The sequence below is a fragment of the Pelmatolapia mariae genome, linkage group LG18 (genome assembly GCF_036321145.2).
Source record: "Pelmatolapia mariae isolate MD_Pm_ZW linkage group LG18, Pm_UMD_F_2, whole genome shotgun sequence".
Lineage (NCBI taxonomy): Eukaryota > Metazoa > Chordata > Actinopteri > Cichliformes > Cichlidae > Pelmatolapia > Pelmatolapia mariae.
The window spans coordinates 5,913,126-5,935,000 of record NC_086243.1 but is presented as its reverse complement, the minus strand read 5'-3'; the positions used below and the strand labels follow the sequence as shown (position 1 = coordinate 5,935,000).

At 38.8% G+C, this 21,875-nt stretch overlaps 2 protein-coding genes across 2 annotated transcripts in view; both read right to left on the bottom strand.

The window, feature by feature from the left end:
- urod (uroporphyrinogen decarboxylase) overlaps positions 1 to 5,185 on the bottom strand; it is a 9,639-nt gene extending 4,454 nt beyond the window's left edge. The window contains exons 1-7 of the mRNA XM_063462796.1: positions 5,001 to 5,185; positions 3,809 to 3,921; positions 3,398 to 3,477; positions 3,154 to 3,216; positions 1,911 to 2,108; positions 1,674 to 1,835; positions 340 to 474 (exon numbers count right to left, since the gene is read on the bottom strand). Of these exons, the coding sequence (XP_063318866.1) occupies positions 340 to 474; positions 1,674 to 1,835; positions 1,911 to 2,108; positions 3,154 to 3,216; positions 3,398 to 3,477; positions 3,809 to 3,921; positions 5,001 to 5,023 (774 nt within the window). The 5' untranslated portion in view covers positions 5,024 to 5,185. The remainder of the gene's footprint in view (positions 1 to 339; positions 475 to 1,673; positions 1,836 to 1,910; positions 2,109 to 3,153; positions 3,217 to 3,397; positions 3,478 to 3,808; positions 3,922 to 5,000) is intronic.
- A 369-nt stretch (positions 5,186 to 5,554) lies between these two features.
- Positions 5,555 to 21,680, bottom strand: lyn (LYN proto-oncogene, Src family tyrosine kinase). The gene is made up of 13 exons (XM_063461140.1): positions 21,529 to 21,680; positions 17,768 to 17,904; positions 17,298 to 17,340; positions 16,455 to 16,560; positions 15,033 to 15,131; positions 14,811 to 14,914; positions 14,526 to 14,675; positions 13,706 to 13,858; positions 10,013 to 10,195; positions 9,792 to 9,868; positions 9,320 to 9,473; positions 7,516 to 7,647; positions 5,555 to 6,658 (listed from the first exon to the last, which is right to left on the bottom strand). Exons 2-13 carry the CDS (start codon positions 17,897 to 17,899, stop codon positions 6,456 to 6,458), a joined length of 1,536 nt encoding a protein of 511 aa, XP_063317210.1. The 5' UTR covers positions 17,900 to 17,904; positions 21,529 to 21,680; the 3' UTR covers positions 5,555 to 6,455.
- Positions 21,681 to 21,875: the final 195 nt, after the last annotated feature.

Below are 21,875 nucleotides of genomic sequence, written 5' to 3'. Positions count from 1 at the left end.
TCCTTACACTGCATGAATCCTTAATGATCCCTCCAGGGAGGCAACACAGTGCTAATAAGAATAGAGCCGAGTGCTGACACAAATATAGTAGCTACTGATGACCCAACACAAAAAAAACAAACAAAAAAACAAACAATGAACATAATTTTTTTACTACTAGTTGTTTGAAGCATAGCATCTGATGTGCATGTCAGGTTACTCTCTTTGCAATGCATTCATGCTGATGTGTAAGTGTAGAAGTCCACGTGTGTTACGCATGTGTGGATGGAGGAAATGTGTTTCTGATTATAAACTGAGGGACAAATGTCTGTGTGTGAATCTGTTTGGTGTCCCTCTCACCATGGGGACATCCTGTCCTGCCTCCTTCAGTTTATCTTTGACGCGGCGAGCGATGTCTCGGAGGTAAGGCAGCGAGAACTCTTTAAACTCTGCAGGTCCCAGAATGCCGGCGTGGGACTCAAACACCTGCAGTGCCTGAAAAACCACACAAGAATTGTGTGAATGGTGACAGTGACATTTGTGAGTGACAGAAGACGTCACTGTTATAAACACTGGGATTTCACAGGTGCAGCGCCCAGCAGTGGGGTTAAAAAAAAAATAAAAGAAAAAAGGAAATATAACACTTTGTTTTAACATTTCACTTACAACTTCAAATCCCTTCAACTTAAGTATTTTTCTGCCGTATTATGTAGAATATATGCATTAAAATAACCTGAAAGGCGACCGTGCTGGCCACTTTTCTTTTTAAACATTTTCTGTCTCAGCGTGTCTGACTGACATCCCTCCCACTCACAGCAGTGATGACAACACTTCAATTTACGTCACTGTTGCCAGTTAACCGACTTTGTTGCTACATTCAAAGACTTGTCATACTTCTTCAGTACTTTTTCTTCTTTTGTAAAAAAAAAAAAAAAAAAAAAAAAGCACTTCGTTCAAGCAAGCACACAGACACGGAGCTCTGTCGCTGTCTCAGACTGGACACATAAGTCTGCATTACACTGACACATACTGATTAATGAGACAGTTAAAAGAAAGGCGTCTTTGAGTAATATAGATGGTGCTGTTACGTCAGTTCAATCCAGTTTTATTCATGCAGCATCAGTTCTCAAGAAAAAAAATCCCCTCAAGGTATTTTAAGACGAAGATTGTGCAATATTAACCATCATATGATCTGCTATGACCAATACTTGTTGACAGTGGGGAGGAAGAACTCCCTTTTAACGGGAAGAAACCTCTTGCAGAACGAAGGCACCGGGGAGGGGCAGCCATCTGCCACGATCGATTGGCTAGGTGACGGGGAAAGGGGAAAAAAGGGAGCATAGGGAGAGAGGACCACACACCCACACAATTGTTTATGTACTGTACAAATACTGAAAATTGCAGGATTGGGTAAACTTACTGGAATAATTTGTGCTGCCTCAGCTGTATTTTGCACTGACATAGAGATTAGTTCACTTCCATAAGGCGTGTGTTCTACTGTCAGCATTTATTTATGTCCTTGACTCAAACATATATGACTTACACTGACTCTGTCCTTTCAAATTTTTTATTTATTACATCTTTTCTTTTTTCAAGGGAAACTAAAATAAGCTAAAGGAAAAAAAAAAGATTTATATCAAGTGACATCATAATGGAGGAAGTCTGTTTAGACACAGAAAGCAAGGAAGTCTGACCTGAGCTCCAGCTGCCACTTGTCCTAGCAGATACTCCACGATCACATCTGTCAGCATCTTCAGCAGCATGTGGCTGGCTTCGGGGTGCTGATACAGCCAGCGCTTTGCCTTAGAGTGAGTGTTGGAGCCTCCACCTTCTATCATGTAGGACATGAGCGTCCACTGTGGAGGAACAGAGAGCGGTTAGAATATTGAAGCATTATTTTCTATAAATGTTTAAACATGTGCGCGCCTAACCGGAGCCCCGCTGAATCCTATTAGTGGCACTTTGCCCTCGATTTTGTGTCGGGTCAGTGTGATGGCTCTGAAGACATAGCCCAGCTCTTTGTCAGTGTCCACTTTGACCTGCACCCGCTGCAGGTCCTCTGGCTCCTTCAGAGGTTCTGGAAATGTTGGACCTTTACCTGCAACCATCTGGACATCCATACCCATGGCCTGGAGGGAGGAAGAAGAAACAAAGACTCATTTCAAACCAAACCAGTTAATATATCTGCTTTCTGTATTACTTATTATCTTCAGGATGCAGGTGGGCTGGAACCTATCAAAGTAAACACTGGGCCAAAACGTGGAGTACAACGTGTCCAGTCCATCACAGGGCCTCATTTTATTTATGATGTGTTCACAACATAAGCCATCCAAAGGCTCTTTATATTGTAAGACATATTTAAGAGGGTAACCCAACTATTAACTGATGTTCTAAGAAAAAAATAATAGCAAGCGTGGGGAGGAAGAACTCCCAGCTAACAGGAAGAAGGCTTTGAGTATAAAGGAAGGATCAGGGAGGGGCACAGCTGTACAGAGAATGATTGGAAAACAGATTCAGGAGACCTGAATAGATGAAAAAGATATCTTGTTATTTAATTAATTAATCAAGTCATCAAAAGAGTTATTTTGTCAAAAACATTTTGAGACATTGTGGAGGAACACAGCAAAGAATGTGGAAAAAGTTATTATTAGTTTCTCTATTTCTTCCACAGAATGTCTTTTGTACAGTCACCCTCCCCTCACCCCCAACCAGTCTGAGCCTGGTTCTGCTGGAAGTTTTGTCCTGTTAAAAAGGGAGTTTTTCTTTCCCACTGTCGCCAAGTGCTGGTCATAGGGGGTAATCTGGTTGTTGGGGGTTTTGAACCGAACTGAAAAATTAATACTTAATACTTGACTAATGGTAATTTGTTAAATTAACAATTAATACATGTGGACATCACATACATGTATTACATCAATACATAGCCATTTGTAACCACACATGAAAATTCTTCTCATTCCTCAAGACATAGCAGACACTGGTTGTGCTGTATGTCAGAGGTTATTTAAATATTAATAAACGTCAAAACCCTAAACACACTTTCTACTCACAAAATGTATATTTTTCTGATTACAGAAAACCTCTTTTACTTTACATCTGACAAAAATATAGCAAAAGATTAGCTGTAAACATTTTATACATGCTAGCAATGGAGCCTGGTCTGAACAGACTTACCTGTGGGACAACTAGGATATCAGAGAAGATTATGGCAGCATCAAAGGGAAAACGTCTCAGAGGCTGGAAGTGGGGGGGAAAAAGGAAAAAATTGGGCTAAGTTATTCTTGTTTTTCTTGTTGGTACCCTGTGGGTGGTGTAACAACCACTCCATCATCTCACACCACATAATGGTGTTGCTGACTTGATGTTAACACTGTGAAATTAGATTTTTTTTCTCCCCCCTGCGAATCCAGGTCTGTACCTGCAGAGTGAGCTCACAGCAAGCCTCTGGTGACTGACATGTCTCAAAAAAGTCCTTCCCTGCTCTGGACTCACGGAACTCTGCAGATTAGAGTCAACAAAACACTACAGATCAGCATTAAGACTCAATAACAGGGAGTTAGTGGTCATTAGGGATGTGAATCTCATGCTTATGGTCATGCAGAAAGTGAAATACTACAATATGAAACCTGAAAACATGATCACGAATATTAACCCTGGAGAATCCATGGGGTCAGATCCGACCCCATTGGTTTTCTAGGGAAACCATGGGGTCAAATTTGACCCCATGGGTTCTCCAGGGTTAAGGGTAATCAGTGGAGCACATTTGATAGTACAGTACTATTATTCATGTCAGAAACAAGAGACGAAAGAACTGATCTGAAGCCTGTACCTGGTAGATATCTGCCAGCCTGTCTCATACACCAGACTGGGACATGTTCGGTTTCCTCTCCTCGTGCCGCTCTCAGGAATGTGTCGTTCTTTAGCTGAGGAAAGTCTTTGGGGCTGGGTAGAAAGCACTTCATGTTAGAATCGGTGTTTTCTCTGACCAGGTTAAGAAACACACCAGTTTGGCTGGATGTGTGGGGACATTCACCCGCTGACTCTTCTTATTTACACTGATTATGCAACATTTTAGTGTAGACAAATAATACAAATTTAGACAGAATTTTAAGATATTTGCGGCATGGCCAGAGCACACTGGCAATTTCAATTTATATTACATAGTTGAGGGAATGGAGCTTAGCTAATAGTGTCCTAACCTCTTTACAATACAGCCGCAAACTTATCTAAAAATAAAGGCCCACCCTTCCCTTTCCCCTGCAATCACTCTGGGCATCCAGCTGAAGGGCATTCACCAAAAGAGTGCTCTCTTATCTTCTCCCAGCAGGAGAAACGACAGTTAAATACAGGAGCGCTTAGGATGGATCAGTAATGTATCACAACCTTAATCTAATTCAGACTCTGACATGAAACTGTTAGACGGACCACAAAAACATTTCACAGATAGCCAATTATGTTTAGTTTGCTTCACTTCACTTTAAAAGGTGCAAGTCTGCTGTTAGACTCTTCTTAAGAATTAAACGTGTGGGTTATAAAAACACACTATCAGAGTTTGTCATGGATTCTGCATGGGATAATTTAGGAAACCCTGGCTTTCTCGGAGTTGAAGCTAGTTAAATAGAACAAACCAAAAAGATTAATAAGACTTTTACATTATTAGCTATGCCGAATTTATCAGACGATCCACAGAATTTGCTTAAAGCACTAATTCATGTTGCAAAATAAGTTCATCTCTAAATATGAACAAGAGATTATTAGACTGCTGGATTTCTGAATGAGTTTTTTTTTTGTTTGTTTTTTTGTAAGAGGAAGCGACTTCGCTCTGGCATTGGATTACGTAGCTTTAAGGAATGAGGCCTGTGTTTCTATAACTGACCCATAATAGGAAGAAATGTTTCATAACAATGACAACGGGGGATTTCAACCATCAAACGGGGGCTAAACAGCCAAAATGCTAACCTTAAATGTAACAATGTAACAAGCGGCAGTTTGTTTCGAGAAACAAAGAAGGAAGTACTCACAGGATTAAATCGTTCTTGCTCATGTTGGCGGTGCTGAGGATGGGACAACCTTTCAGAAACTCCTCTGTCTCTCTGCGGGGATGTCAGTTGTAACCTGCTGCTCCTCAACTGTCATTTAAACCCCGCTCGCATGGACACAATCTTCTATCAGCTGCTACAGCGCTGTGGGCGCGGCCATCTTGAAAAACCACGTGACCATAGCAGGAAACGAGATGACGCTTCAAAATAATAGTCGTTTTCTATATTTAGTCGTTATCTACATTTTGTTCCCTTAAACGTCAGTACAGTTTGTATCATCACCATCATTATTATCATCAGTAGTAGTAGTAGTAGTAATTCTCCTTCTTTTCACCTTTGTGTTACTTCAGGAAAGAAAAAAAACTTATCGAGGTACAGTACTTACGTTTGACAAGCACATATAGAATTAATTAACTGAATTATAATTGAATATATTAATTCTCTAATTTTATGAATTCATTAGAGTGTATAAATTTGCCACCAAGGAAACAAAGCTACCTGCTGCCTTTATTAAAGCTCTTTTCACGTTTGTACAAAGGCATCCAATACAGCATAAAAATTACTGCACTTTATTTATTAAAAAAAGAAACATAAATCTCCTTTTAATAACAAAGCCCATTTGAAATGATGATGTGATGAAGAAAAAAACAGAAGAAAGAGCTAGAGCACTTCAATATGAAGTGGGGCATCAACAAGTCTCTGAAACAGTAAGCAACAAAAACAAGATAACGGGTGTTTTAATTTAGTAAGAGCAGCTTGTGAAGAAGTAAGTTCTCATGCTAAAATAAAAATGCAAAGTAATCATAATCGTCATGTAAATATTTTTGAAGAGAGTGGTATGGCTGAGTAAAAATGTGTATATTCATTTACCATTTCTTCTTGTAAAGTAATTAAAATTTATGAAAAATCAATGCTCAAAAACTCTTAGAAACTCATCGCTATCGCTTGTAAATCCAAAATATCACCACTTAAAATTTGCACTGCGTGAAAAGTGTGTTCTTAACCTACATATCATTGCTTCACAAATTCTTTGTATAACGCCTGCTGTTTGTTCAGTCACTCTCACAAACACCCTAATCATTTAAACACTTATTAACAAGACTCCAGTGTCAAAAGTAAAAATAATATGATACAATTTTACTTCTATTTCTATTCCTGTGTTCATGTTTTTGTAAAATTCCTCCAGATCACCGAGGCTTAACTGCACAAAACCTCATATTTACACACCCTAAAAATCTGCAGTAAACTATATTCTGGAACATGCAAACTATATTTTGTCCACTGTGAATATATCACACAGCTTACTGCAGAATGTATCATATACGCATGAATATAAACATAGAAAATACAATCACATATCTACAGTAGGTCCAAACATAAAGCTATTTACAAGCTGTTTGCATTATGTGCCAAAAGTCTCTCCAGTTTTGTCTCCATCTACAGCTGTTGCTGGTACTGTCCCTCTGTGGCGGTGTAGAAGTCATCCAGGACACTCTGTAGGTAGTCAAATGTGGGCCTGTCTTCAGGTCTGTTCTTCCAACAGGACATCATGATATCGTACAGCTCAGTGGGACAGTTGTCGGGCCGAGGCATCCTGTAGCCGCGCTGTATCGAGGACATCACCTCTCCTTTAGTCATGCCTGCAGACACCAAATTAGTGTAAATACTGCTGGAAAGGCTTCCAATGAGAACCTTTTTGTACTGGCAGTCACATTCTCAACCTGAAGTAGAACACAAAAGTCACCAGCAGAGGGCAGTCTTTCTCAGCATAACGCCTTACTGCTTAGTGAGGCTGGGTCATAAAAGTTATGGTTACAGTTAGCTGTGTCAGGGGAGAGGTTTATGAAGTTCAGAACAGTATAATACAATAAATACATCAACAGAAACACTTCACTCAGTCATGTAGAGACCTGAGTCTCGACAAACATATACCAGAGTCTCAATAAACATTGGCTTGTGATGCCTATGTGTTTACAGGGTCCAACAAAGGGACTAAATTTAAATGATTTCCTGAATACATTTTATAAGTGCACAATGATTTAAATTAGCTTTCTTTTTTTCTGAGTACTAGTTTGCATTATTTTTAGTTATTTCAAGTCCTTTTTTACAAGTAGTATCAGCTTTTAGTTTCGCTTCATTCATCTGTAATAACCATAAATGAATAAATATTACTTGTAAAACATACCTAATACAAACGGTTCTCCATCTGAACTCTGTATTGTTAGAATTTCCATCATATTATTGAACCCAATATTTTAATTTAATAGGTCAAGGCCCTTTAATCCATGACAATGCATTACATTTTATATAGTCATGATAAAAAGACTAAGGTTTTACATACCAGGACATAATAAAAACTAACCTGGTTATCAGCAGGTCTTAAAGTTAGGTAAACTCAAGTGCGGAAGAAGAGCAAAGCATGACACCATGTCATTATTTATTTACCAAAAACTAAAATGCACAAGCAGTTATCAACAGCGCTGCGGTTAATATTTACCTGGGTAAGGGATTTTCCCGTAGGTGATAATCTCATAGAGCAGGACTCCGAATGACCACATGTCAGATTTGATGGTGAAGGTGCCATAGTTAATAGCCTCTGGAGCAGTCCACTTGATGGGGAATTTGGCTCCTGTGGAATGCACACACAAACAGTCATTGTGAAATTGTGAAATTATAATTCTATTATTCCCTCACACAATCCCAAAGATCACCTGTTCTGTTTTTGTAAATGAGGGTTTAGATTCTATCTGTGTAGCTGGATTTATTTCAAAACGTCTATTGCAAATAGTTTCAGCATCCTGGGTCCAGATCAGTGATCACACGGGTTTCATAAGGTTTCATAGGTCACTTGAGAAATAGCATTCAGACACTTCCTCGCGCACTGTACTGCACAGTTGTTTTAATTTGAAAAAGATGAACTATGAATGAATTGTTTCCCCACAATTAAAAAGGCCAAAACAAGTTTTTGAAAAATTCCCACCATATATGTTAAAAGTTAAGTAAAGTCATCGATGACATGGTGGTAGAGTGGTTAGCATTGTTGCCTGATTCTCCTTTCATAAACGAAGAACTCCACGTCCTCAGTGTTTCATTGATTACATTGCACAGACTCTTTTGGTAAATCCTTTCTTCATTATATTAGAAGGGATTCACTCAATACAATGCACACGACAAGCATCTGCCATCTTTCCACAAAAATTCTACTGCATTTCACTCTTGCCTTGGCTATAGTGAAATGGTCATCACCATGCTAAATGGCAAACTGACATCCAAGTCTCAGGTTTCTGAACTCTGCAGGATGTTTCTTCAGAATGTCTGCTGTTTACCACACTTTGTGTTTTTGCTGCCTAAACACTTCACTCTGTTTCAGCTGACGACAGAATCTTTATCTCATCCTTTTGTAATTCTTGAAATGCACTGTAGGAAAAAAGGCAGGGTGTGGGCTGTCTTTAACTCACTCTGGCTTCTGTCTAGCTGCTCTGCCATACGGTTCCCTTATCTATGAAAAAGATTTCTAAAGCTCAGCTGCAGAAGCAGCCCAGTTCTCGGTCACCTCCCTGACCACGCCTAAGACTGACACTTTATTGCTGAAGTACACAATTTGAGCACTCTCAGAATAACCCTGTTCATTCCAAATGTTTGAAATGTCACAATCACTAAATGGTCAGTGTTTTGGAAATGGTGGTTTACCCCACACATCAGTCTCCTAGTTTGGTTCCTGTCCTCCACTGTCCTCCAGTTCGTGGCATGTTACAGGTGTGAAATCAAAACCATACTGCGTAGGTATAAACTTAATGAGGAGACAATTCAGTTTTCCAAAATTTGACTGAAAATAGCTCTAAATCTATGTTTAATTTTTGACATTTTATTTATTTATTTTTTCTAATCGAATGACGGGGAAATGTTGGCTGTACCAAAAGGACTCCCTGCTTCATTTTAACCTTGTGGGAGTGTGAAAGGAGGTAGTGTAGTTTGGGGGCATCAGAGGTATTGGTCACTGTGGTGTGATTTCAGTGAGACAAAAATGGAGCGACTGGTACATGAAACCAAAAGTGTCTGATTCGACATAAATCTTTGCGGGTGCTTCCACTTCTCAAAAGGGGCTTTTTGTTTCACTATGTCACAAGCATCAAGCCAGGGTAGTGTCTCGTTTGTGCTGGGAAAGCCCCCTTCCACAGAAAAAGTGGAGACGTGTTCAAATTCTCATACACGCACACACATACACATAGACACAAACATACACGCACATTCACATATATGCGCAATCACACATACCCATACATACACACATACACACTTACCCTCTCTGGCGGAGTACTCGTTATCCTCAATGATTCTCGCCAAGCCAAAATCTGCTATTTTACAGAGCAGGCTCTCAGACACCAGGACATTAGCCGCCCTGAGGTCTCTGTGAATATAATTCTTCTTCTCAATGTACGCCATGCCCTCTGCTATCTGCAACAGAAGGTGTGTAGTCTTAAGCATAAGAGTGAAAGGGAAAAAAATCAAAACCTACATAAAACAGAAGAAATGTGAAAGAAAAATAATCACCCCTGTTACAAGCAATTACAAGCAAATAATAACAATCTGTTATTAGATTATGTGGATGGATGGATGGATGGATGGATGGATGGATGGATGGACACTGCCAGTGTGATGGTGGGACAGAACAACCTCATGTTTGAAATAAGAAAGTTTCTTGGAGAAGTGAAAATATGAAGGATTCACAGTAGTGAGCAGTGATGTCACAAAGAAGCGTATTGGTGTAATCACCTGTGCAGAGAAATCAATGAGCTTGGGCAGCTGCAGTCTGCATCCTGTGTCGCTCTTTAAAAAGTCTAGCAGGCTCCCTAAAGACGAGACAGAACAGAAAACAGCGTCAGTGCTTTGCATGTCTGCATCTATGCCTACACTGGAGTGTTGACTCTGTGATTATAGGCCACAAAATTTCATAATAACCAGTTCAGTTTTTTCTAAAGACTTTTGACATTCACCGTTTGCCATGAATTCAGTGATGATGTAGATGGGTTCTGTCTTGGTGACAACAGCGTAGAGCCGCACCAGCCTGTCGTGCTGCAGAGTCTTCATCACGTTGGCTTCGTCCAAAAAAGCTTCAACCGTCATGGTTCCCGGCTTCAGCGTCTTCACTGCCACTTTGGTTGTGTTGCTGTAGTATGCTGAGTGGAGAACGTGAAGAGTAAGCACGGGGAAAGAAGAACTTTAAAGCATGACATGCTCTGCTACGTGGGTTTGGACTGTTTTCAATGTTTCCCTGTGGAAACAAATACGTTTCCACAAACAGTTTTGAGGAAACTGAAACAACTACACCAAACAAATGCAAATTAAAGGAAAGAACGGGAAGGAAAACACTGTGTTTACTGTTTAAAGTTCAGTGACAGGTGAGAAAAATATGCCATGTTGTCAAAAGCTGACCACCGATGCATGACTGGACACATTTGTTTGCATGTTACAATGTTTGTAAAGGTGGATTTTTGTTTCCATTTTAAGCTGGTTTCAGTTATGATGTAATCCAGCACATCTGTAAATGAATATTCCACAAAACTGCATAAAGGAAACAAGAATCCTCGGAACAAATGTTGGGATCTGCTGCTACTCATAAAACTGCATTTCCTTATATAGCCACTCAGTGTCATTATGAAGTCAGGCATGATACCCTTTCCATCCGTTAAACACCCTGGTGGTAATTCAGGTAGGTGTGACCTGAATACACCACATAACCTCAGCACGGTGACGTTATCGTCACTTTTTTTGTGTTTTATTTGGGGGGCAACACATGTAACATAAATAGTTGTATGTGTTGAAGTTCCACTAAAGTGTGAACTCTCAACAGCTAAAAGTGGGACCAAAAAGAAGAAATGCACACCCTTTACAGCGATACTTCTGGGCCACAACAAAAAAAACAACTGTTGTTTCCCCTTCACGTCTACTGAAGCCTGTCTGACTGATAAATTCTGTCACACAGGACACGGCAGATCTGGAGTCCGTCTGTTAGCTGTACCTCGGATTCAGGAGCAAAGTGTTTAAAGCAGGGGCCTCAAACTCCAGTCCTTGGGGGCCTGTGTCCTGCAACTTTTCCATGTGTACCTGCTGCAACACACCTGAATACAATTAGTAGGTCATTAGCAAGACTCTATAGAACTTGACTGCATGCTGAGGTGGCAACTCAGCCATTTGATTCATGTTACAGCAGCTCATGAGTGAATGAACATAGTGCAATAAAAGTACTTTTAGAAGTACATTTTTCCAAAAACTCACACTTACTTAAATTTACATTAGTAGAGTTAGGGGTTGCCACTTCAGCATGCAGTCAAGTTCTATACTCTTGATAATAATAATTTCCCCCAGGGATCAATAAAGTATTCTGATTCTGATTCTGATTCTAATTTTATTCAGGTGTGTTGCAACAGGGACACATGGAAAAGTTGCAGGACACCGGCCCTCGAGGACTGGAGTTTGAGACCCCTGGTTTAAGCCCTTCATATTAAGTCCAAACATACTAGGGTGGTTAAACTCAATTCATTTAAATTCAATTCAGTTCAGTTCAATTCAATTCGACTCAGTTTTATCTAAATAGCATCAAATCACAACAACAGTTGCTTCAAGGTGCTTAATATTGTAAGGTAAAGACCCTGCTAATTTATGGTATCCATCTATTTTCTTTCATTTGTCCAGTTTGGGCCCAGTTTGGGTGAGAAACGTGGTTCCCCCCTGGACGGGTTGTCAGTCTGCCACCGGGCTAACACAGAGAGACAGACACCCACACTACAGCCAATTTTAGTCTTTTTATCAAATTTGTTTTTTTTGCCGTGGACAGTAGATTTCAATCATGAGCGCGCGCACACACACACATACACACACACACTCATCATACAAAACCTCTGAAGTTTCAAAATCATCAGCACAGCTGCAGGGTGGAAAATAGGTTAAATGTCGCACATGAGGAAGGGAAATTGTTGTACTAATTATTTTTACATTGGAAGTATATATTATCTGTCACCCAGATTGAAAGTTGCATAACTTTTATTCAGATCCTGGCAGGTGCAGTAACATATCTGCATTAGATAATGCAACTGCTGTGCAAATTCCATTGCATTCATTATTTATTCATGACTTGTTGGCAGAGCTATTCTAAAGATCCTTTGGGCCATCCTTGGGTCAGGTTGTGTTAGCTTTGTTCCCTTCGAGTTATAAAATCCTGACAAAAACCTCATTTTTGTGACTTTGGTTCAAGAACAAAGGAAAAGTTGTTGCCTTACATAATGATAATAATAATATGATTTATGAGTTGATTGAATGTCACATTGTAGCGTGGAAACTGCATACAGTACGTCAGTTTGAATGCAAAGATGTAAGGTGAGTTGTGGCTTGTTTGAACTCTTATTATAACTCCCTCTGTGTATAATTCACAGTTTTATTGTTTCAGAGTCAGTTATGGATGTACTGCCAACTGGTAAATTTAGTCAGGGGAGTTTCTGTAATGGTAGCACTTGCTTGTTTTTTGTTTTTTTGGGTTTTTTTTTACACAATTTTGTTGTACATGTACAATGACAATAAAGTGCTATTCTATTCTATTCTATTCTATTCTATTCTATCCTATTCTATTATCCCAGACCTCAGTCCAAACCACAGTGAATACACCTCTATAAATTCATCACGTGTAGCTTTTTGAATCTAATTGTAAAGATGCTGTTAGTGATGTCAGACACAGTTGTCGTCGTTGAAGTGAAAATTATACCTCGAAGTATTGACGTAACTATCACATCATTTCCCACTAACAGAGACGGCACAAATGGCAACAGACTTGTTCTCACATACTTCTCCTTACATTTAACGAAGTGAAAAAGCAGTTGGGTAAGTCAGAAGCCACAAAAAACAAAAAATCTTTGAAAAAAGCGCTTAAAAGCCGTAAAACAAAGTCAGCGGCGGGTTATATTTAGGTTTGTTCATAAAACTGTGCAATAAAAGCTTCTCTGCGGTAGAGCTTTTTACAAATCATATGCATATATTTGTTTGTGATCATTCCTCTGAAACCTCAGACTCAAATCACCCCGCGGACTCAAACATTTCCTCCACAGACGACAACACTCATCGACACATGAATGGGATGGTCTGAGCCCAGAGGCAGACATGCAGGCGGTCGAGGTTTTGGGGGTTTTTTGTAACAGAGCGCGGTCCTGTACCTCATGGACAACAAAAGTAGGAAGTCATTTTTGTTTTAATTAGAGGGAAATGGAACTTCCTTGTACCGCTCACTTCCCTGCGTCTGTGTTTACTGTAAATGATAGAAGGGAATTAGAAATCTTGTTCCTTCATAAAGGAGCTCATAAAAAGATATGCTCCCTTGTTACTTATCTGCTGTCTCCCAGTCTTTGATTTTCTCTTGTCAAGTGCCAAATCCGTGTTAGCTGCCACTTACAGGCCGGCCGCCTTCTCGGAAATAACGCTGGGAATGTCATAGAATTCATGAGGTAATAATTTACCAGTGATAAAAGGCCACATGCCCTACCTCTTGTGCTCTTTGTGAAACAATACTCTCGTGTATCTTAAAGGGACCTCGTTGTGGTCTTTATTTGAAGGGCTAGAGTGGTAAAAATCATTGTGCGTTCCCTTTCTTTGGCAATTACTTCCCTTGTCAACTCTTGGACATAAAAGTCATTTCTACTCACCCATCCAGACTTCTCCAAACTGGCCTGCTCCAAGTTTCTTCACCATCTTAATAGAGTCTTTGGATATCTCCCAGGCATCCTTATCCCAAGGTTTCTGAGCTTTGGGTTTTGCACAAGGACGCTCAAGTTTACGGCACAGGCCATCCGGTTTGTCTGGAAGGCACACACACAAACAGTGCTCAGTCTTCCTAATCAATAACATAGCATGTGTTATCTTTTTGTAATGAGAAGATCAACATTGTTCTCTGATCAGCAAGTGTGGAGCAAAAGCTGGAAACCAATTAGCTTTGCTTTGCACAAACATAGGAAGCAGGTGGAGGGAGCAAAGCTGGCTCTTTTTGTCACTTGTTTCACATTATTAGGCAACAAGGAAGCACCCAAAGAAATCATACAGACATTTACATACAAAGCATAATTCTACATAAGGCCACAGCTTGTATGTTTCTAAAACCTGTTTATGTGGACTAAACAAACAGGATATATGAGGTTTATTAGAAGAGGTATGAGCACGCTACTGTGTGAAAAGGTTGTTAAGGAAGTTACTGTAAAAGTGGCTACAGTTTGCTGTTTTTCATCTGCAGTATTCAGTATTACTTTTAATAATAGATTATTTTTTATTTACAGTTTTTTTTACATTTATAGCATTATTAGGTTGCTTAATTTACATTATTATTACTTTATTTTTATTTGCAGTAATAAATAGTGAGTACTGTAAATGGCATTGCAGTAGAAATTCATCTTTTATTTTCCCATATAAAATAATATTTCACAGATACAACATTTTAGTGTGAAAACAGACTTTTGGCTGCACTGTACTCACTGTGATAGTGTTTAATCATGCTGCTAATATCCTGAAAGGAGATTTTAGGAGAGATGTAGCAGCCGCCATTATCCAGCATCCTGATCTTGTAATGTTTCACCGAGTCTGTTCCCTGGGCGTCCACATCTCTGATGGACAACGAGTAACTCCCTGTGGAAAAATCATGAAGAAAAAAAAAAAAGAGTGACTGGTGATTCATGATCATTCAAATCGAGCACACACAATGTCACAACTCCACGCTGCTGAATGTATGTCGGTATCTCAGAGCTACCATGGTAGCTGTACCTTTTGATGTTTCACTTTCTCTGATTAGATAAGCGCCTGGTTTGTTCGCTGGTGCCAGCAGCTGCCTCTCTGCATCCTTCCTTGTGATGTCCTTGAAAAACCAACTGCAGGGAACAAAAAACATAATAAATATTTGGTAACACACATAACGTTGATGCTGACTGCAAAAATGAATAATGTAATCTGAATAACATGAAGTAATATTAGGAAACAAGTACATACTCCTCTGTCTCCATGGTGTCAGCTTGGGCCACATAGTTGGACGGGATGAATCCCTCTTTGTTGTTTACCAGAGACTTCGCTTTCCACCACTCACCATGTCTGTCAGTTCATAAATATACATATACATTTTAGAACAATCATTTGCATTGACAGAGATGTTCTGAAAAGGTCTTGAAAGATGATTTTTTAAAATTAAATTCCATAATTTAACTTTGTGTAATTCCTATATTCAGAGAAATATTATTTCTGAACTGAAATGTTATTTTGTCTCATGGGCAAGTAATTTAGCCTGAAATACATTCACACAATGCAGAAACCTTTTATAAAACCTATATGACATTTTTTATAACAAAAGTTTTGCATTAACTGTTTAGTTTACAGTCATTTTCATACATCCTCAGCCTCAGCCTCATTTTCACAGGCTCAAAAGTTACTGGACATCACAGAGGAAGTAGACATAATACCTGAAATTGATTCACCAAGTTAAACTTTTATATTTTGTTGCTGTAATTTCAACTATGAGGCCAAAAGAGATGTCTTTGCAAGTGAGGGAGACCATCATTAGTCTGAAAAAACATAATAAGCCTATCCGAGAGATGGCACAAAACTTTAGCAATGGCTAAATCCCAAATTACAGTGCATGCTGAAAAGATTGTTCCCATGGTTAAGAAAAATAACTTCAACCTGACAACCAAGTCAAGAAGAACACGCGGTGAGGATATTTGTATTACTGTCATAGCCTGCAACTGAGAAATGGCTTTCTAAATGAAAATATAGAGGGTTCAGAACACTCAGGGAGTGTCACCGGTGGGCTAGATTAGGCTTGCCACAAAAGCTAAACAAAATTTGGACAGATGAAACCAAATATGGAGAAGGAAGGAACCAGGCCATGATTAAAAAGAATAAAAAGAAATTGTAGGATTTTTTGCTTTGAATTTTTTGAGTTAGTGAAGAGAGAAGCCATCTGACTGACTGGGGGAGAGGAGAGGGAGACAGGGGGCCTGAAAGCTGAAGGCTTTGCCTCCCATTCTACTTTTAAATATTCTAAGAACCACAATAAAGTGCTGTACTGGGATGATGTGGTACAATGAGGTCTTTAACATAAGACAGGACCTGATCGTCCAGCACTTTCTATGTGAGGAGAAGAATTTTAGATCGGATTCTGAATTAAACACAGAGCCAATGAAGAGAAGCCAATACGGGAGAAATACGCTCTCGCTTTCTAGCCCCTGATTAAAAATCCAGACTACAAAGGATTTTTATTCAAATAGTAAAAAAAATCTTTATATATAAAATGATGTCAGTTTGTCTATCTAAAACTGGGGGGCTATATATAAAAGTGGACGTGATTCTTGCCATTTGTAGAAATGATGATGCATTTTCTGAGAATGAATCAGTGTACCATAAATACCAGACACTCACTCTTCTAGAATTTTCATCTTTTCTCCCTTCTTGAATCCTAAGTCATCGGGATGTGCAGCTTCATATGGGAAAAGGGCAATCACTATTTTACCCACCCCCTTTTGTTCTGAAATAGGAAAGAGAAAATTGTCATCATTTAACACATGCAAATAGGCTCATAGATCAATACAAAGGTTGTGCTATTTTTAAACTATGTAAAGACACGGGGACAACATATACAGAAATGTCAGACAGAAGCAATTATAGGGCATGCACCTAGCTTATCAGTTTACTCAACCTACTTATAAGTAGCTGTAGTCTCAATCAGTAATGACTAATGATAACTTTATGTTTAAATTGCAACTTAGTTGGATGTACTCAAACACCTTTGTGTACATTGCTAAGTTAAAAGAGTTTCAATATAATGCGGAAAATTACATGGTTTACACGTCAAATGTAGTGACTAGCCTTCCTATAAGGATCTCTTTTCTAAATAAAAACTATCATAACTAAGATTACTTTCTATTTTAACCTATACTCATATATTTGACTGGTTTATTTATTCTAAAGTTTAGCTTTGAAAGCTAATTTTCTTAGTAAATTTGCTAAATTGGTAAATAAACCTTGAATCAGTCAAAATTTGCTGGTAAAGTGGTGAAATCTCAAAATGGATCGAAGTTAAAAAACTAACAAAAGAAGATGAGGATTTTGTCTTCATGACTATGAGGATTTCTGGGGCCTAACTGTTTCAGTATACATACTTTGAGGTGAGTGAATTCCATATTACTACGTACGGTATAGTAGTACGAAACAATGAACAGACAGCAGATAAATAAACAGAAAGCAAGGAAGAAAGGGTTGTACCCTCCATTTTTTGGAACACCTGACCCGGTAACAGGGAGTTATTCTGCAAAAGGAAACAATATTAAAGTTACACAGTGTCTTTCTATCGTCATTACTTCCATTATTTTAAGGCAGACATCATTTACATACAGATTTTTGCACAGACTTTTGTCATTTCCTTGTAATAGATGTCATCATTAGCAAATGAGAAATTCTATTAGGCAGGAAACATTGAGCAACTTTTTTCAAAAACAAAAAGAAAGGTCATATCTTTGATGCAATATGTAAAGAAAACTGAATCCGTCTGTTCTTCATTTACAATAATGAAGAACAAACCAAATGACGATTATAAGTCAATTTTTGATTGAATGAAAACAACAGCATGCTTTCCATTTATGATTTGAGTTTTTGTTATCTAACGATTTTGGTGCTGTTAACACTCAACCACACTTGAGATTGAGTGTAAGGTCCACCCCAGTCTTACTACTTGCCGTGTTGACTTTTGGATTAAAGGTGGGGTCTCTAACATAGCGTGACTGTTCAGAATGCACAGCGTGTTGGCCCATTTTTTGGTCCACACCTCCGCTCAGACCTTGATTTAGCGTGGATTTCATGCAGCCCATTCTGTCTGCACGAGGAAGTGAGAAAAAGGAAGAAAGAAGAGAGCTGTTACAAATATACCATTTACACCTGCTGAAAAAACATAATGTGTATAAAAAGTGTGGCAGCAGACACCTGTGACTTTTCAGTTCTTACATGTGAAAATAAAGATCCAAACTGGTGTCATGTTTCCAGTGTTATTTATAAGTTCAACATAAAGGGGAAGATAACAAGAAGCGATAATAAGAAGTTGTTTCACAAAAACAAACTGCTGCACATGTGCAAATGTAACTGTAATAACTCCACGGCAGACCCGAACCTCGGTTTCATGCTTTTCAGCATCTTTATTATCACCGTTGCTGTCCTTGCACGCGGCTGCAGCTTTGCAGCTCGCAGTCACACACACTAACAACAACCACATCAGGACCTATAAGTGAATGTGGCGTGATTGCTCATGCTGTCCAGCTGCGTCCGCCTCCCTCGCAGCTGCACCATACCACTGACTGTACTGACTTTTATACTGGCACTCTGATTTACATCTTATGGGAATGTCACAGGAAAGGTGCAGCACCACTTTACCAGATATAATAATAAAGATGGCGACCTCTAACTGGATTGTTAACATAATAGGGGTGCAAAGGTATGCATTGCAGAGTAATACTCTTTCTATCATACATCAAAAGGTGTAAACAAAAAAAAACTTTTATCATATTTATATGGGGAAGTATTTCCAGTACAATGGGTGTTTTTTTCACCATTTTGCTCAAAACACAGATTGTTCTGTCTACAATGCGTTTTAATTTCTTGCTCTGTTTTTAGGGATGTTTCAGTGACCAAGTGAGCTGCTGCTGTCTTTGCAACTTTCAGGAAAAGAGCTTTCAGTAAAAACGAGAAGCAGCAGGGAGGATCTGATGATGCAGTGTAGCCAAAATAGACTTGAATGAGACATTCTGCTACTTCTGCCTCTATATCCATAGCATTAGCGTCTTACAAGACCTGATGAGGTTTTACATGCACAGGTTCTGGACTAAGCACACACCGCTTTGTATCATTTATATCAGACCTGAGTGGGTTTAAAATACATATAAGTCCAAAATGCATATCTTCATTTGTGAGCTTTGAATGCAAGCTTCAAGCTTCTGGCAGAGCCAAGCTAGCTCTTTCACCATTAAAGCTTATGCTAAGCTAGACTAATGACTTGCTGGATTCAGCTTTATATTTAACAAGATTACAACTAGTAACAGTCTTTTAATCTAACTTTCAGCAACACCATGGTAACCAATGTTTCTGGTAGTCTAAATGTCATTAGCCATGGCACTTCTCACAAAAACTCTAATATTTCAGGTGAAAAATTTTACGTTTTGCACCAGATCTGGGTGTTACTGCTGTAACTCAACAAAGATTCAATAAAAATGGGAATGTCTCAAAGTAGTTCTTTAGAAAAAAATATGTCGCAATGTCACTGCTACTTCCCTGTATTCTGACATGGCTGCAATTTATCCAATGCTGGTTTCTGTTCAGGGAAATCAAACACGTACGTGTTTGCTGCATTGTTTTTTCTTATTTTGACTTTTGTGTGGGTGGCTGTCTGCTAACCAGCATGAAGCCCACCGCCACCAATGTGCACTTGCTTTCTACATGCACACATACTGACCACATGCCCACAAAGATGACAAAGTCGCAAAGAAAAAAACCCAACAACTTTTTAACTGGTGATGTTGGTATTTATAAGAGAGAGGTGTTATAAGTTTCAAAATGTATAAAAGTCAAAAACATTAAAAAATATGTATCTCCTATATTATAGTTTTAAGGACAAACAAAGTGACATTTGTACCTTGATTTTAACAATGAAAATATTTTACAAAGGTAATGTGTGAACATAAAAAGGATTTTTATATAAGAGTCTATGAGGACAAGATGCTCTCAACAGTGAGGACAATTAAAACTAAACATCCTATGAGCGTGAGAAACACCACCTTTAAAACCTTTTACACTTAGATTGTCAAGCAATGTGGCTTAAAAGCACAAAAACATAAAGCACTAAAATTAAACCAGGTCAAATAAACTTTGAGTGCTTCCCTACAGGGAAAAAAAGGGGGAAAAAAGAACAAAGCATGTTGCTGTAGAGCAGAAGTGGACGTTGGTTTTTAACACCTGTTATTCAAAGTATAACGGAAAAATAAATAAATAAAAAGCTTCTGTCCTTCTCCAGGAAATTAGTGCACAGCTGAACCGCAGAGAAAAAGGGAACATGTTCAACTAGTCCTGTAGGTCAGCAAATAGCCTTTTAAAATTTTCCAAAAGCTAGAACAGAAGTTCTAAGGAGATGCGATATTCTTTGGTGAATTGTGTCAGGACAATCAGAAAATAAAACAGGACGAAACAAGAAAGAAAACCCCCACAAAAAATGAATTAGCGTGGGTTGTTTTTTTAGTGCTAGCTAACATGCTCTATCATGCTGGCACTAACATGTTGATTTTTAGTCACCTTTAGCATATGGTAGCATGCTAATGTACGTATGCTAATTGGAGAAAGCACTGCTTAGGCTGGCAGAAATATTATTAGGTTATTATATTGAGGCATATTAGGTTTTCGACCAAGCCAAAGAGCTTAAAGGAAATTTTGACTTGATAACATTACTATCAGTAATAGTAAATTAGTACATGTTAGGGAAAAAATATGACAAATCCCAGCAACAGGGTTCATCTGGAGGGGAACATGAACAACTGTTGAAATATTTGATCTGATACCAAAGTTTTTCTTTAGCAACACCAAAACCTAGCTTTATGCATGCTAAAAGCATTTACTTGTGTTGCTTCTAGGCTGCCGGTGATAGCATAACACAGCTATCCTACCATATAACATTAAAAATGGTTAATATCTTATATTCATGTGGAAGGACTGAGTGCTGAATAAAGTTGCTGGACCTAGCTGGCCTGAATTGAGTTGTTTGAGTAGGGGGGAAACACACCATTAACCTAATGCAAATAGAAAACAAGCACACCTGAAAACCAGCCTACAACACATTTGTGAACTGAGATGGCAGGGAGTAAATGTAAAGAAAAAGGCGAAACCATATTTTTCTTGGTAGAAAAAGGTCAGTGAATGCATTAGCCAGCGGTTTGGCAGGTTTGCACAGGCTTGTTTTGCACTTTGTTGGTTCAGTGCCTCTGTTATATTTTTAACTTGTCAGCAAACAGCCGGAAACTAGGGGTCTGAACGGCTTAGGGGCACACACGCATGATATATTGGACTATGACACACACACACTTCCTCCTTTTGCAATAGACTGAGGAAAAGTCTGGATACGTCAATAAATGCAGTGAATTTTAATGTTTAATCCGTCGCTATACCATACATGAAACCATAGGAATAAAACTTTTATAATAGAAAATAAAGCACTGATTTTAAACATGTTGCACTGTAGAGAACTTTCCTTAAACTAATTATACTTAATGTGAGTTATGACTGTGCTTAATGAATAAAGCGTCCACAAAAACACAGAACAAACAAAAAATTTTTTAAATTTAATAAAACTTCTTACGTTTACCCTTTTCCTACTAATAAAAAAAGTTACATACACTTTTACCTCTCCTAATCTGTGTAAACCAAGCATGCGTCTGCCTGATGTCAATTGGACATTACAGCTTACCTGTCTCAGTCTGTATCCTTGGTTAAGAAAACGGTTAATCCAAAATGTAGAACCGTTTCACTCCTCAGCTACGTCCTCTCTGTGCTTGACATGGAAGTGGGTGACACACGCAGTGCGTTGGTGTTGAGGTGGTTTGACAAGTGGGTCAGCTGGCCGACCTGGACTGTTATACCAATGAGTGAATGAGGAACTGGTTGGGGATTTTTCTTTCTTAGTGAAACTTCCTGGTACAATTGTCTAATGATTATTTGCATAATCAGCACTGCACACACACACACACACACACACACACACACACACACACACACACACACACACACACACACACACACACACACACACACACA

Bases quoted from the DNA above. Each gene is read 5' to 3' on its own strand.
- lyn (XM_063461140.1), bottom strand. From the start codon at position 17,899: ATGGGCTGCATGAAATCCACGCTAAATCAAGGTCTGAGCGGAGGTGTG. The intron at 14,676-14,810 runs GTACAGCTACCA...ATTTTTCCACAG, and splicing joins AGAAAGTGAAACATCAAAAG to GGAGTTACTCGTTGTCCATC. The intron at 7,648-9,319 runs GTAAGTGTGTAT...TGCATTCCACAG, and splicing joins CGAGTACTCCGCCAGAGAGG to GAGCCAAATTCCCCATCAAG.